General features: G+C 45.6%; 1 protein-coding gene across 1 annotated transcript in view; it reads left to right on the top strand.

The window, feature by feature from the left end:
• LOC308483125 (phospholipase A2 inhibitor NAI-like) overlaps nucleotides 1–16,890 on the top strand; it is a gene marked incomplete at its 3' end in the record, with an annotated part of 99,619 nt that overhangs the window by 74,335 nt on the left and 8,394 nt on the right. Inside the window, exons 4-5 of the mRNA XM_081016711.1 lie at nucleotides 6,254–6,400; nucleotides 7,319–7,378. Of these exons, the coding sequence (XP_080872837.1) occupies nucleotides 6,254–6,400; nucleotides 7,319–7,378 (207 nt within the window). The remainder of the gene's footprint in view (nucleotides 1–6,253; nucleotides 6,401–7,318; nucleotides 7,379–16,890) is intronic.

Genomic DNA, 16,890 nt, shown 5'->3' with positions numbered 1-16,890 from the left:
AAATACATTCACAGATAATTATGAAATTTTTGTGAGGTTTAATAAATTAACTATTTATATTTGGATAACTTTTCTGCTGTACTTTACTGAAAGGAGAAAAATAATCATTTCATTAATAACAATCTATACAATTTATTTAACTAAAACAATAACATTATAGCATATGTATCTATGTTTGTTAACTGATGTGGTTAAATGATTTTTTTAAGAAATACCTTGGAGGCAGTTATAGCACACATGAAAAACTTAAAACAAATCCTTATTTCCTGATGAGGATAGCCTTTGGACTATAATGTAACTTAAATAGAAAACTATCTTTAGAAAGATTTTTCCACCAACAGCATTTTTTTTTATAAAAAAAAATACATTTTAAATTTTAAAGTCCAATTTAAATTTTAAAAATTCTGATTTAAATTTAAAAATCTGATTATTTTGATTTTTTTTAAAAAAATTGATTTTAATCCACCCTGTCCAGTTACCTGGGCAGCCACAAAACTTATTTCATTGATGAATCCCTTCCCATGAAGCCTCCTGAACTGATCCCATTCAATAAGAAGAAGGGTGGTAGAAACCTCTGGACAGCCAAAGGTTCTCCATTCCTGACTCACATACAACAAATAGATATAACTGGATAAATCTCTTTCTGCTCCAAGCGGGCCTGCTCAAGACAATTGGATACCTGAGGCAAACCATAAAATGTTCCCCACCCTGCAGACCCAGAAGAAAGGGTGACTGAAGATTCGGCCTGGGCGATTTATTGATATTTCGCCCCAGGACCGGTATGAGGGGCAGACCGTGATGACAGCTTCACTCAGTAGTAAATCGGTGGGGAAAACCCTGCCTATCCTGAGTCCCTCTGCCTCCAGCATGCAGCACACTGAGGAAAAAGAAAACAAGCTGCAGCCTGGAACTGGAGGCAGAGGGACTCAGGACGGGTGGCAGTTTCATTAAAGATATATCGCTGAGTGAAATCACTATCATGGTCTGTCTCTGGTACCAGCAGTGGGAGAAACAAGCTACATGATGAGGCTTATAAAGGTTATTCCTCCCTCCCTCCCTCCCTTCCCCCTTAAACTGCTTCGGTTAAGAGCACACCACTACCCTCGCCTCAGCCAAGCAATTTTGCAGAAACCCCAAATCACCAATGGCTCACATGAGCCAATAGTGGGTCGGGGACTCAGTTAAAGTGCTCCCCCTCCTCAGCTGCAAGTGCCTGGGTGGAGTGCAGGCTCTTGGCTGCCACCTGGCTGCCTTTTTCAGCACAGGAGGAAAGACGGAGCCCACTCTGCCAGTCGAAGGCAGCCAAGCAGTGCAGGCAGACCTGCAAGGGATAGGTAGGGTGGCTTTGCAACCTGAGCTTTGCAAATGACTACCCCACAAGGAAAGAGGCAGTGTTCCTGCACGGGCACCAGCAAGGCAGACGGAGCCTCCGAGGTGGTATTTGCTAAAATGCATAGAACTCAAGATAAGGTATATTGGAAATGTAAGGAGAGGGAAGGAGAGGGAAGGGAACTTCTTCCATATGTGGTGGATGTGTCCTAAGATTAAAGCTTACTGGGATGTGATATATAATGAACTGAAAAAGATTTTCAATAATAATTTTAGAAAAAAAACTAGAGGCTTTTTTATTAGGGATAATAGGTGAAGAAATTCCCCAAAAGACATAAATATATTTATGTATGCAACCACGGCAGAAAGGATACTTTTAGCCCAGAAATGGAAGCAGCTGGAACTTCCAACGTTGGAAGAATGCCAGACAAAGATGATTGAATACGCCGAGCTGGCGAGACTGACCGGGGGAATACAAACCCAGCAAGACAAAGTGTTTGAAAAGGACTGGAGTTAATTTGTACAATATATGAATGAACATTACAAACATTTTAAAACATTTACAGGATTGATTTAAAATATTTTGTTAGGTTATGATTTGATATCTGTTTATAAAAATTAGAAGTAAGTCTTTTAAGTATGGAGGTAAAGTAAATAGGGTGATTTAGAAATGAGAAGATAAAAGTGATTGCATATGGAAGTCAGGGAGGGGGACGGAAGTCAATGCTCAATTTGAGCAAACATATATGTGATGAGGACATTTTATTTGGTTGTTATAAAGGAAAAAAGAAATTTCAATAAACATTATATTAAAAAAGAAAAGGAAGGAGCTCCAAGGTCCCTGCAACGAACAACAGAGACATGGGGTGGCTCAAATGGGGGAGAGGAACTGATGAGGAGGTGGCAGATCTTGCCTCCAAGGATCACACCACAGCTTCAAAGGCAGGAGCATTAGGCAATACTTTTCTTGGTGGTCAGATCACCTGCCCCTCTGGATCCTGCCACATAAGGTGATCGTCAATCCTTGCCTCATGGGTGGACCAGCCCTATCTCCAGGTCTAGTTATTTCCTTTTCCAATTCTTTCTTTTATAGCACTTTTGGGGTCAACAATGGTTCTCAAGTCCTGCATCAATACAGAGTTGTGTGATGCAGACTATTCCAGTGTCTCCATAACCTCATCAATATACTTGCGCAGCAAGCTCTCCTGCTGCAAGACAGATATGTGCAACAGCGGACCTCCTGAAAGTAAGTATCATCATCAGGAAAGATGATCTCACAAAACTCATGTAATTAGGGAGGTCAAAGAAAGACAAACAAGTTTTTGGCAGTATCCAGGGAGGAGCCACTGACAGAGGGAACCAGCAGGGAAGCATTGGAACCATAGTATGGGGGTGGGGGGAACTAATAGAACAAAACCCAAAATCTCAATAAGAAGATTACCTGAACAACATGCAGCATCTATTAGCAAAAATTACAAGGGGGCATCACATTTTACCTTAGTCCTAGAAACACCCCTCCCATAATGTTACTCACAGTTCCTCTCCTGCAGCAGCTTCTGGTATTTACATCCTATGCTTTCCTCCAAAACGCTTGAGCTCCCGCTCACCATTTTAGCCTCAAAATATACAGTGAAATAGGTTACACTGAGAGATGGTTCCTGGCCCCAGGCCACTCAGCAAGTGTCAGGGCTACAGTGGAATTTGAACCCTGGTCTCCTAGATTCTAGTCCAACCCTCTAACCACTACACGTCACTGCCTCATTGGTTTCCCTGAGTTCTAGCCCCCAAACCTAGAGTGACCCATTTTCTTTGATGCATTTGTAGAGATATTTTTAGTGGGACAGGCCTCTGTCCTTCTTGTATGGGAAGGAACTGATTTCTTTTAAGTTTGCATTCAGGGAATTAATATCTTCAGGTTAAAGCAAATGCTAAGAAAGATGTATTAGATGCAATGGGCTCCAGTGCCACCTAATTACTAAGCTATAGAGGAGCACTATCTACACAAAGGGAAGAAGAACCAGGTGGTGCAAAAAATAAAAAGATTTTTTAAAAAATACATTTGTTGCTCCAGTCACTTTCGCAACAGCCCCTGCCACTGGCATGTGGCCCTGAGCAGCTTGACCTGAAGGAAATGTGGCCCTCACTAAAACAATTAATACGAAGGTTCCATCTTTAAGCCCCGGCTAGGCTCCTGGCGTACACCAGCTGCTGACACAGGCCTGTATCACCATCCTTTTCAAACAGGAGACAGAAGCTAGAGTTGGGATTTGAACCAAGAACCTCAAAGCTGGAAGCTGCGCTGAGCTGGAGCCTGGCTAAGTGAGCTACCATGAATTGCATACTGAGACCCTCAGGTGCAGAGGAAGATAGGAATAACACCACACCAGTCCTGGTGTTCCTTGGTTTGGTATTCATTAGTTTGTTCACAGGCTGCAATAATGGATGTTTTTAGCTTGATCCAGTGTACATCGATCTTATCAGGGAATTCTGAAAGCAGACTCCTTAAGAGTCATTTGGAAGCAATCCCACTTAATGGGATCTTGAAGGACTTGAGTGTTCATTTTGTGCCTTGGTTTCCTTCCTTGAAGCCGGCATTAAGGTATAATTTGATAGCCACCGTGGAGTGTATTAGTCGGTGATCTGTCCAGCAGTTGTCGGTACTCGTCATAGCTCTGGTAAGGAGCACATCATGGCGATCTTTAGCACAGACGATGATGTAGTCTAAGAGGTGCCAGTGGTTTGATCAAGGAAGCCACCATGAAGTTTAAAATTAATTTTTCTGTCAAAAGAGTGTGTTCGTAATAACAAGGTTGTGCGCTGCATATATTGTCAAAAGTAAGATTCTGTTCTGTTGCTGTTTTCAATTCCTTCTTTTCCAATAGTCCCACGCCACAGATCGAAATCTCGCCCAACCCCTGCATTAAAATCACCCAGGAGGATGAGTTTATTTTCCTTATAGTTTCTGAGAGTAAAATTTTTCTTTAATGCCTTCATCAGCATCCAGTGTTGGTGCATAAGTGCTTATAATGGTAGCCTGTTGGTTTTTGGTGAGCTTTATTTGAGAGGTTGAGAGTCACTCATTATTACCGTTAGAGACTTCTGACAGGAGCTTCACAAGATCATTTTTGATAGCTAAGCCTACCCCATGTATCAGATGTTCTTGTTACAGAAGTGTAGCCTCCTTTTCCTTCTACTCAACTGCCTTGTTCCTTGAGTCAGAACGACTGAATCTGTATCCACTGCCCATGTGCCGGTTCATGACTAAGGACTTCCAAATTTCACGATCCGGCCCTTTACCATTTGCCAATCGCCATGGGACTTTTTGGGTTTCGGATGGGTTTTTGGAAGACGCCTGTGTGTGAATTTGTTTTATGTGTGTAGATCAGTGCATGGTGACCATGGCACAATCTTCCCAGTAGGGCTCTGTTCCGATGGCATGAGTAGTCACAATGAACCGGTAAATTCCTATCTGCTGCAGCCTTCATCTGTCTTCACAGCTGTTCTAACATACCGCTTGTAATCATCCGCCTGTTCTGCCATTGAGGACTTTTTGGATCATTCTTTGTCTAGCTCCTTCCCTTTGACCTTACCGCCTTGGGTGACCCTGTTAGGAGTACAGGATTCCTGATGGCTTTGCTCACACGGGTCATAGGAACGTGCAAACCCACTCACCACAAAAAGCTGGTGATCCAGTGAATGATAAGGCAGTATGATACCTCTGGATTGGCCAGGCCTTCTACAAACATCCGCAACATGGGCTCCTGCCTTCGCCACAGAACAGGGCTTTCTAAGAGGATATCTGCATTATTTAACAACATAGCATAGTAAAAGAAAGACTGCAGATACAACAAAACCAAAAACCATGTATCAATAACAAGATTACTTGAACAGCATGCACCATACATGAGCAAAAATTACAAGGGAGCTTCACAGTTTTACCTTAGTCCTAGAAACATTCCTTGCGTGGTGCTACTCACAGTCCCTCTCCTGCAGCAGCTTCTGATACTTACATCCCTACTCTTTCCTCCAAAGAGCCCTCATGCTCTCCATTTTAGCCTCAAACACCCATGTAAAATAAGTGAGGCTAAGGGGCAGTGTCTGGCCCCAGGTCACCCAGCAAGTGTCGTGGCTCAAGTACAGATTTGAACTCTGGTCTCCTCCCACCCTTGTTTCTGATGTAGATGTTCACATTCCCTTGTTCCTGATGTAGACCTTCACTCACCCCTCCTTCCTTGGTGGGAGGAGGCACCATTTTGTGGTTCTCCTTAGTATTCCCAAAACCCTTGTGTAAGTTTTTATTGTAAACAGTACAACACTAGGACAAAGAATTCTGGGAGTGGTTATTTCCTAAGGGTGCTGAGAGTTAATTGGGAAACCCCTATTCCCTTCACAGAGCTATGGATTAACAAACAAACCCCACACAATAGTTCTTATTAGCTACCATTTTTTCTTAGGTGAAATCATTATTTTACCAAAACTAAGCACATGTTTTCCAGAAGTGATTTTTTAAGGATAAAACTACTAAGAGCTATCTTTCTCTTTCCCGCTCTCGGGCAGAGGGCCATTTTGTAGAATTTTATCATCATTTGTGTCCATTCGTGGCTACCATTTTATCTCTCAGAAGGCCCCCCAATGCTGCTCAGTGCTAAGCCCAATTGCTTAAAGTGGTATCCCTTTGCTTGAAATGTATGCTGTGAATGTGGCTCCAGTCAGAAATCCCTTGCACCATGCCTTATTGTAGCCCTGGATGAATGGAGCATGGCTGAAGCACTCCACTTGCAGAAGTGTTGGAAGGTGGTAGGCATCCATCTTGGAAGGAGGAGTACAATTCCCACCCCCATATACAGTACGTTGTGATTTTCATCTGCAAAAGAAATACATTGACTAACTGCAATGTTGGTGTGGTGTGGTGATTGTTTTCCAGTGCCTGAGAGTGAGACGAGGGAGCCCAATGGGCTGAAGTGCCCGAGTTGCTTCTCCATCTTGACAGACGATTGTGAGGGCTTGAAGACTGTCAGCTGCAGAAATGAGGAGGATCAATGCTTCTACATTGGGGGTCGCATGAAGTTCGGTGAGTCTTGTATGGTGGAGTGCAGCTAGGGCCCCATCTGTACTATGCATTTAAAGCAGTATCATGCCACTTTGAGCAGTCATAGCTTCCCCTAAAAGACGCTAGGATACTTTGTTTATTAAGGGTGCTGAAATTTATTAGGAGACCCACATTGCCCTCACAGAGTGTCTGGGATGGGCAGGAGCCCAAGGAGGAGGGATGTGTGTGCAAGGAGGTGGGAGGAGGAGAAGAATACAGGGAAGGTGCTAGTGATTTCTGCAGTTCTTGTCTGGAACCCTGTGCCTGTTTATTCCATTTTTATCCCCAGCAACACCTTAAAAGCCTGTTCAGATAGGGACATGCTCTATTCCCTTTTGCTGTTCATTCAATTGAGTTTTAAATGTTTTAATGGTTTTAACTGCTTTTATTGCTGATGTAAGTATTTCTTGTAAACCCCTAGCAGTTTTTACTGCGATCAAGCGGTATATAGATTTTGTTCAATAAAAATACATCTTAAAATTTGCAATTTAAATTGGAGGGGGCAGGGTGGAGACCCACAGGCCCAGGAGCCAAAGGCATTCCTCTTGGATTCTCTCTCTCTGGCCCTTCGGATCCTACTTAGCCACACCTCCTTCCCCTAGGCCACGCCCCTCACAAGCCCCAATTCATACCCGACCTGTATGCTTTGGCCTGGCTGAATTGTTGCCCCTGAACTCTTGGTTACCTGGAGGGAGAACAGAGAGGGGGGGTTGAATGTATGTATAAAATAGCCTGCCGTGTAAAGGTGGATTTTACATATGTTTCCATTGGCATGTGGACCTCCCAGAAGGTCACCCAGACTGGAAAACAGCTCTTGGGCTGAAATAGGTTGCCCACCCTTCTGTTTGAGGGAGAGGGTTTTGGATTCCAAAAATATGTGTGTGGTTATTTTTCCAACAGGGGGAAGCACTCTGATGGGCGCTGCCCGAGGCTGTGCAACAAGTAGTACTTGTTGTACAAGTGTGTTCAACAAGTTGTACAAGTGTGTTCAACAAGTGTGTTCAACAAGTTCTTGTACAAGTGTTCAACAAGTGTGACTACAATCAGGGGTTGCTGAAGACTGATCTTGAATCATCGGGATTTGAGATCACTCAGTTAGAGTGCACTGAAGCAATGGTCGAGGATGCCACAGAAGACACCACTGCACGGCCTAGTGGTTGAAGAAGGGGTGGTCCCAGCCTGAGGACTCCCAGGCTTTCTTTCTAGAAGTCTAGAAGCTCCTCAAAGACAGGCTGTATTTGACTTTCATGTGCAAATGAAATCATTGAATCATGTCGAAAATAAATATATATGGTTAATAGTGTGTGTTGTGTTATTTTACCAAATGCAACATTTGTTGGGGAAAATAATACAGTGGTACCTCGGGTTAAGTACTTAATTAATTCTGCGGTCCGTACTTAACCTGAAACTGTTCTTAACCTGAAGCACCACTTTAGCTAATGGGGCCTCCTGCTGCTGCTGCTGCCGCCGCCGGGCCGCCAGAGCATGATTTCTGTTCTCGTCCTGAAGCAAAGTTCTTAACCCAAGGGACTATTTCTGGGTTAGCGGAGTCTGTAACCTGAAGCGTATGTAACCTGAAGCGTATATAACCCGAGGTACCACTGTAGTGCTTGGAGATGGGAGATACCTTTGGCAGCGAGCAGGGGTGAAATCCCTGGCCAGACTCTCAGGTCCAATTTTAATCAATAATTAGTCAACTTTGGTGCATCCCATTTCTCCACTTAAGGTAAAAGGGGGAGAAACAAGAAACGGAGAAGAAGAATGCAAGACATTGGGCTGCCTTGCTGTCAAGAGTGGTACAGTAGTACCTCTGGTTACCTACTTAATTCGTTCCGGAGGTCCGTTCTTAACCTGAAACTGTTTTTAACCTGAAGCACCACTTTAGCTAGTGGGGCCTCCCACTGCTGCCACGCCACCGCCGTGTGATTTCTTTTCTCATCCTGAAGCAAGGTTCTTAACCGGAGGTACTATTTCTGGGTTAGCAGAGTCTGTAACCTGAAGCATATGTAACCTGAAGCATATGTAACCCGAGGTACCACTGTATATCCCATTTCACCACTAGAGGTAAAATGGGGAGTGCCACAGCAGATGTGCTGCGCAACCCCCACCAAAGCTAATACTTCAGTAATTTCTTTAAGAATCAATCACTGAGTACAGCATATTCTCTTCTGCAAAACCATGTAAATATTCTAAGGTATTTACTTTAAAGTTTGTTGTGGCCTCTCCCTCTTGTACAAATTCAGATGCTTCTTAAAGAGTCGTTTTGAAATTCCTGGGGGAGATTAATCAATGACAGTCCTATACTGGGACACATTTCAGTCATATAACAGCTCAGACTGAATGTTGAGGCAGACAATTCGGTCTCACAGTTAAAGAGAGCTAGCAAGCTTTGCATCCATTTTTTAGGGGGACTCGGGTTTCTTCTGGTTCCACAAAAGTTTGAGTTAACTCTTTCTTAGTAAAAACACAATTTTCACAGAGTGTCAGGCCTAATGAATACAACAGCTCATTTCCTGTGGATTTTACTCCATGAAATCAGTTACCAAGACGAAAGATCCCCAAACACCTCGCATCTGTCTAAATCTCCTCTCCAGGGCTTTTTTCATGACTGAGATTGTGTACAGCTACTCTCTCCTCTGCCCTTTTCATGCCCCTCCTGGGATTTTTTTTTGGGGGGGGGGGAGAAGGGGAGTAGCCTGTTGCAGGAGGAGGAGGAGACACCTGTGACCAGAGGCACCAACCTGAGCCCCAGTATGTGGGTGCCCCCCACACACAAGCACAACATGATGGTATGACATCACGTCATGCCATCACCTGCTGCCCTTCAAGTAGAGATGTGTATTGATGCTTTGAAAAGTTGTATTTATTAGATATTATCCTCCCTTCCTCATGTTTGTAAGTTCAGCAGAGTGTATCCCCTTGCTGCTTAAAAAGTCTTTCCTTTTTTCTCCCCCTTAAAATACCGTATTTTTCGGCCCATAGGGCGCACCTAGTTTTTTGGGGGGAAATAAAGAAAAAATGTTTTATTTTCCCCCCGAGGCACAGGGCTGGGGCGGGGGAAGCCCGAGCTTCCCCCGACTGCCCCCAGAACAGGCAGCTCTCCACAAGCTGTGGGAGAGCTGCGCGAAGCGCGAAGCCTGGGGGGCACTGAGCTCAGCGCACCCCCAGGCTTCGGGGTGCAGGCAGCTCTCCGCAAGCCGTGGGAGAGCTGCACAAAGTCGCGCAGCTCTCCCACGGCTTGCGGATAGCTTCCTGAAGCCTGCATTTGCCCCATAGGATGCACACACATTTCCCCTTCATTTTTGGAGGGGAAAAAGTGCGTCCTATAGGGCAAAAAATATGGTAATAATCACACAGATTCTTGCTTGAAAAAGGTAAAGATAGCATTCACTCACTCAGAATACTTGTTGAAGAGTAACAGATACAGCAGCTTTGTCCAGAGGGGCTTAAAATGGTGATCCAGTTACAAAGACATACTTTGGTCAAGCTGATGGTGGAGTCTGAGCTTTGGAGCTCAGACAAGCAAATGGTTCTACACTGCTGGAAGAATGATGATGAGAGAGCAAAGAGGGAGAGGAAGTGCCCACACCCTCCCCAAAACGGGTCACAGTGGGAGTGTCTCTCAGAGTTCTTTCTAGAAACTTCCAGGAAGAAACTCACAGGGCTTCAGCTTCGGTCATGTGCCTATCTAGCAAAAATGCATTGTTGGTTTGGCTGCATGGTTCATATCCCACACTTCACAGGCGGATGGCAGTCCCCTCAGAAGGCGGAGCACATCACCCACAGGAGAGGCGAGGAAAGTTCGCCTTCTCATTCACCTCTCACCTTGTGCACTTTCACCATGGGGGCCAGTAGGCAGGGGCATGTTGGCAGACGAGGAAGCAGACAGAGGAGGAAGTGTCATGGGATTTTATGTAGTTCTACACAAAATGTTAATGCTAGTCTTCACACAATGTATGCAAACATTTTCGGAGGTCCCCCTTGTGACCCCAAGCCGAGAAACAATGTACCACCTGCACTCACACACGCTCTCCTGGACCCTGTGGAGAGGCAGGCAGCGGCTGCATATGGCCCACATGTCAGAGGTTCCCCACTCCTGGTATAGATTACAAAAGGGCTCCATAATTTACCAGTTTTTTTTTTTTTTTTTCCTTTCCTTTGGCTTTCCTTACTCAGCCAAATGAGCAGCTTAGTGATTTTAGAAAGAAATTGTGAAACCATGTTTCTTCAGCAAGTACACTGTGAATCCACTCCTCTTCAGCAGGTACACTGGGTGAGCACCACTTTGAGGCAATCAAGATTTGGGCAAATGTTAGATTTCCCACAAGCTTCAACTGGCCATTGGTTACATCAGCCTGCTGAACCAGGCCAGCTGTTCCAGCTCCCTGTTGTCACAATGGCCAGCCAGATGGCTGTGCAAAGCCTAAAAGCAAGACTGGACAGCGACACCACTCGCCCCATTTGCAATTCCCAGCAACTGATTGGGAACTTGTGGAAATAAACTTGAGCACCTTGAATGTGACCTGAAAGCAAATTGGCAACCAGTGCCACTGTCTCAGCAACAGATTGACACGTGGCCAGTAGCCTGCTGCTATAAGGAGTGTGGCTGTTGAGTTCTGCAGTTGCTACAGCTTCTGGACCTGATACAAAGGCAGTCCCACTGCATGCTGCCATAATCAAGTTTTGAAGTTACCAGTGCATGAACCACTGTGTCCAGGCTGCCAAACAATTGACCCATCTCCAAGACCCAGAAATCACTCATTCACAAGGCCTCCAGTTTTTCAATGTTCAACCTCAGTTTGTTGGCTGTCATGCACCATGGCATCCAGGCACCAATCCACAGTTTGCGTAATGGAGATTCTAGAGTTGGGTATCTTCAACATATGGATGACATTTCACTCCAAAACTCCAAATGATTGTTCCCAATAGCTTCATGTTGATGTTGAATAGCCACTGCATATCCTCCAACATTCCTCAGATGAAAATAGGGACATTTCTCACCCCAAAACTGACACTCCTCCACCCGTGCCCCATAAACATGGACACAAAATCTGTAAGACATTTTTAGCCCCACTAGCAATAATGGCACACAATAAATAAATATATTATTGTGAGTTTGGGGGTTGCTAATGTCTACCAAGTCCATCTAATCCCTGGGTCATGGAAGTGTTAAAAGCTAGTCAAGCCTCCTAATTTCCAGAGCAGCCAAACCAGCTTCCTGGTGAGATGATGAGGGATCCAGGGGCTCCGTGCGAGACGGAAAATGGGTAGAGCCCTCTCCCTCAACAGACAGAGCAAGAGTTGAGAGCAGAGTTTTTGCAATGATGTCAGCCAGATGTCAAGCAGCAAACTAGGAGAAAGAAAGATAGAGCAATCTTGAAGTCTCTTTGAAACCAAGGCTGCGGCTACGGGAGAAACAAGACCTTTTTAGGTGTTAATGCTGTGAACCTCTCCATCATAGGCTCAGGTTTTATATACATGCAAATAAACCATCTGTGAAAAAGGCACAACGGCCTGCACTGTGCCTCATTTTCAAAGGAAACACGAACCCAGGGACCCCTGGACTCTCGCAGCTCTGAGATTGGGGTGCTATGCAACAATGTAATAATAAAACAGCAGTGTGTACCTGTGCCAGAGACAAAGGCATGATGAGTATGGACTCCAAGGCCTTTAAGGCATGTGGTTGAAATCCCTTCCTGGAACTTTATTTAGATGTCCCCCTATTAAAGCACATTACCAGCAAGAGAAGAATAGGTTGCACCTTTGTTGTGCCATCTGATTTTTTTTTGGGGGGGGGGCAGTGCTTCCCAGAGCCATGTCAACCTGCACCTGAACACTCACTCCAGCCTCACCTTTCAGAATGAGGCCCACTCTTCACTCTGTTTAACAGAGACAGTTCCTGGGTTCTCTCTCACTTGACTTTTGGGGAGAATTAAATCCAAAGTAAGTGGGCATAATATTTGGGCCATGCAACCCTATACATACTGTCATGGTAGGGTTGCCATATTCCCCATATTGAAAATCTGGACAAAATGACACCATTTTCAACACAACACTCTCCTTTGCAGATGGCACACTTTATAGAAACCTTGATTTACTTGCTGTACTATAATCAATGTTTTGTGTTTCCAGGCGCCCTACCCCCACCCCCACCTAGCAGACCATCTTAAACCATAAATAATGAGGCACGACAAGTTCTTATTTTAGGTCAAAGGATCTCCCTGACCAGTGCTGGATTTACGTATAAGCTAAACAAGCTATAGCTTAGGGCCCCACTCTCTTGGGGGCCCCCCAAAAAATAAAGGGGGAAAACTGGGTGTACATTTCCAAATATAAGATAAAAAACAAATAAAATAAAACCTACACACAACAACAGTGAATTGAATTTTATTATTACCGTCACAGACCAGTTCCGGCTCACTTACAATATCAGGAAAATCATAAAACACAACAGGAATACATTGAATTGCAATTGGGTATAACAGAGACAATTCCGATATAAAGGTAAAGGTACCCCTGCCCGTATGGGCCAGTCGTGTCCGACTCTAGGGTTGTGCGCCCATCTCACTTAAGAGGCTGGGGGCCAGCGCTGTCTGGAGACACTTCCGGGTCACGTGGCCAGCGTGACAAAGCTGCATCTGGCGAGCCAGCGCAGCACACGGAAACGCCGTTTACCTTCCCGCCAGTAAGTGGTCCCTATTTATCTACTTGCACCCGGGGGTGCTTTTGAACTGCTAGGTTGGCAGGCGCTGGGACCGGAAGACGGGAGCACACCCCGCCGCGGGGATTCGAACCGCCGACCTTTCGATCGGCAAGTCCTAGGCACTGAGGCTTTTACCCACAGCGCCACCCGCGTCCCTTCTAATTCAGATATAGTGGCAAATAAAAATATATATTAAAACTTAATTACTAAAATATAACCTAAAATTATCATTTAAAAGCTTAATCATTCTGGTAGTATAGCTTGTTCCCAAAGTTTTATGGCAGTCGCACAGAAATTGGCCACGCTTAGCGTGATCTCTAGATCCTTGTCCTCTACCAGTAGTTTTAGACATTGAAGTTTGGACCCATTTAGAGATTTTTGTATAACAGGAGTAATAAATACCGAGCGTATATCCCCGTAGAAACGACAGCATAACAAGACATGAGAGACAGTTTCTACCTCCATCAAGCCGCATGGGTAGACTCATTCCATGTATGGTGTTTTGTTTTGTGTAGGCTTCTATGATTTATTTTTTATTTTAAAAAAAAGTTTTATAAGTTGTATGTCTTTGTTTCTCTTGATCCTTTTACATGGTTTTGTATATTTTGTGGTATCTTATGCATTGTGATTTGCTGTTATTTTTATTGATTATAGATTGGTAATTCTTTATTGTGGTTGAACAGTTTAATTATTATTTGCTGATGTTTACTTTTACTGTTTACTATTAGATTCTGATGGATTGTTGAATATTGCTTTGTTTAATATAAATTGTTTAAATTTATTGTGACTTTTATATTGTTTTATGTTTTATTATATTTTTATGTCTTATTTATATGATGTTAGCTGCTCTGAGCCCGGCTTTGGCCGGGGAGGGCAGGATACAAATAAAAATTATTGTTGTTGTTGTTATTTAAGTAGTGGGCCCCGCATGCTAGCCTGCTCCCTAAAATATCACCAGTTTGCTCATTTCTATATATAGGTATAGGGTGCCTACATTCTGGTATTTATAATTATTATTATAATTATAATACATTTAGCATCAACTTCCCTTCCCATCCCCTTGATGGTTAATTTTAATTATCTTTTACTGCTGCATATTCTAAATATTCCATGTTCTATCTTTTTCCATTTAATCTCAGATTACCGTATTTTTCGCCCTATAGGACGCACTTTTTCCCCTCCAAAAATGAAGGGGAAATGTGTGTGCGTCCTGTGGGGCGAATGCAGGCTTTCCCGGGCTTCCTGCAGCTCTGCGCCACCCTCCGAACCCCGGTGCGAAGCCGTGCGGGGCTCCGGAGGGTAGCGCGGAGCTGCCTGTGCTCCAGGGCTTCCTGCAGCTCCGCGCTACCCTCCCGATCCCGGTGCGAAACCGCGCGGGGCTCCGGAGGGTGGCGCGGAGCTGCCTGCGCTCCAGGGCTTCCTGCAGCTCTGCGCCACCCTCCGGATCCCGGCGCGAAGCCGCGCGGGGCTCCGGAGGGTGGCGCGGAGCTGCCTGCGCTCCAGGGCTTCCTGCAGCTCCGCGCCACCCTCCGGATCCTGGTGCGAAGCCGCGTGGGGCTCCAGAGAGTAGCGCAGAGCTGCCTGCATTCCGAAGCCTGGTGCCCGCTGAAGAGCGCGCCCGGGCTTCGCGCACCTCTCCGCAAGCCTGGGGAGACCGGCTCGGTTCCCTAGGCTTGCGGATAGCAGGCTGTTCTGGGGGCTGGGGTCGGGGGAAGCTCGGGCTTCCCCCGCGCCTGCCCCGTGCCTGGGGAGGGAAAAAATTTTTTTCTTTATTTCCCCCCCCCCAAAAAAAAAATTAGGTGCGTCCTATGGGGCGGTGCGTCCTATGGGGCGAAAAATACGGTACTTTATACTACGGATTTTTTTCAAATTCTGTTAACATTTTAATTTCTTCAGAGTGATTTTTAAAATAGTCTACAAATCATTTTAATTCAATTTGGATACAATAACGGAACTGGAGGCCCCTCGACTGTCCTCGGGTCCAGTATTGGACCACTTTTACCGAATATCCCCAGCCAGTGTGGACAGACTCCTCTGAGCTGGAAAGCCCACCACCTGTCCTCTTGACCCGTGCCCATCCTGGCTGATTGGAGCGTGTCCAGACGAGGTGCTGGGCCCCCTAGGGGATATCACCAATTTTTCCCTTGGCACCAGGGCATTCCCAGGGGAATTGAAAGAGGCAGTAGTGCGCCCGCTCTTAAAGAAAACATCATTAGATCCTTTAGATATATCCAATTACCGCCCGGTTTCAAATCTTCCATTCCTGGGTAAAGTGATTGAGAAAGTGGTTGCTGAACAACTTGGTGGGTTTCTGGATGAAACATCAGCTCTGGATCCATTCCAATCCGGCTTCTGCTCTGGTCATGGGACCAAGACAGCTCTGGTTGCCCTAACAGATGAGCTCCATAGGAAGCTGGATCGAGGCGGGTGGGGGCTGCTGATTCTTTTAGACCTGTCAGCAGCCTTCGACATGGTCGATCATGAACTTCTGGACCACCACCTTGCTGACATGGGGATCCAGGGCACAGTCCTTCAATGGCTGTGCTCAATTCTCTCTGGTCGGGGACAGAGGGTGGCGCTTGGAGGGGAACTGTCGTCATGCCACTCCTTAGTGTGTGGAGTGCCACAGGGTGCAATACTCTTCCCAATGCTTTTCAACATCTTTATGCGCTCCCTCGCCCAGCTTGTCTGGAGTTTTGGTTTGGGCTGCCATCAGTATGCTGATGACACCCAACTCTATCTGTTGATGGATGGCCATCCTGACTCGGCCCCAGACACACTGATAAGATGTTTGAAAGCTGTGGCTGGATGGTTACATGGGAGCCGGTTCAAGTTAAATCCTTCAAAGACAGTGGTCCTTTGGCTGGGTCGGGATGATATGGGATTGGGGGGGCAACTCCCATCTCTTGCGGGGGTGCAACTAGTGCCAGCACCGTCCGTTAAGAGTTTGGGTGTAATCTTTGACACCTCCCTTTCAATGGAGGTGTAGATTGCAGCTATAACAAAGGCGGCATTTTTTCATCTCCATCAAGCTAAGCAGTTGGCTCCTTACCTCTCTCACCCTGACCTAGCCACAGTGATCCATGCAACGGTCACCTCCAGGCTTGATTACTGTAACTCGCTCTACGCGGGGCTGCCCTTGAAGCTCACCTAGAAACTCCAGTGAGTGCAGAATGCCAAGGCGAGGCTCCTTATGGGGTCCTTGCTGTGGGATCACATTCACCCTGTGCTATACCAGCTGCACTGGCTCCCGGTGGAGTACAGGATCAGGTTTAAGGTGCTGGTTTTAACCTTTAAAGCCGAATACGGCCTGGGACCCTCGTACTTACGGGACTGCCTCTCCTGGCATGTCCCACGGAGGACCTTACAGTCTTCAAATAGAAACATCTTGGCGACCCCAGGCCACAGGGAGGTTAGGCTGACCTCAACCAGAACCAGGGCTTCTTCGGCCGTGGCCCCGATCTTGTGGAACACTCTGTCACAAGAGAATAGGGCCCTGCAGGACTTGACATCTTTCTGCAGGGCCTGCAAGACAGAGCTGTTCCACCAGGTCTTTGGCCAAGGTACAGTCTGACCCCTTCTCTCCTTCTGTAATCTTCACAGAACTCTAGCCCAATGCTTGCCATTAATTTAATTTAATTGACTCTGAACTGATTTTAGAATGTATTTCAATTAATTGACTGTGATTTTATGTAAACTGTGCTATTTTTACTATTGTTAGCCGCTCTGAGCCTGGCTTTGGCTGGGGAGGGCAAGGTATAAATAAAAT

Source organism: Podarcis pityusensis, assembly GCF_964106645.2.
Source record: "Podarcis pityusensis genome assembly, chromosome: 8".
NCBI lineage: Eukaryota > Metazoa > Chordata > Lepidosauria > Squamata > Lacertidae > Podarcis > Podarcis pityusensis.
The sequence above is the reverse complement of the archived record's forward strand: the minus strand, read 5'-3'. Positions and strand labels throughout refer to the sequence as shown.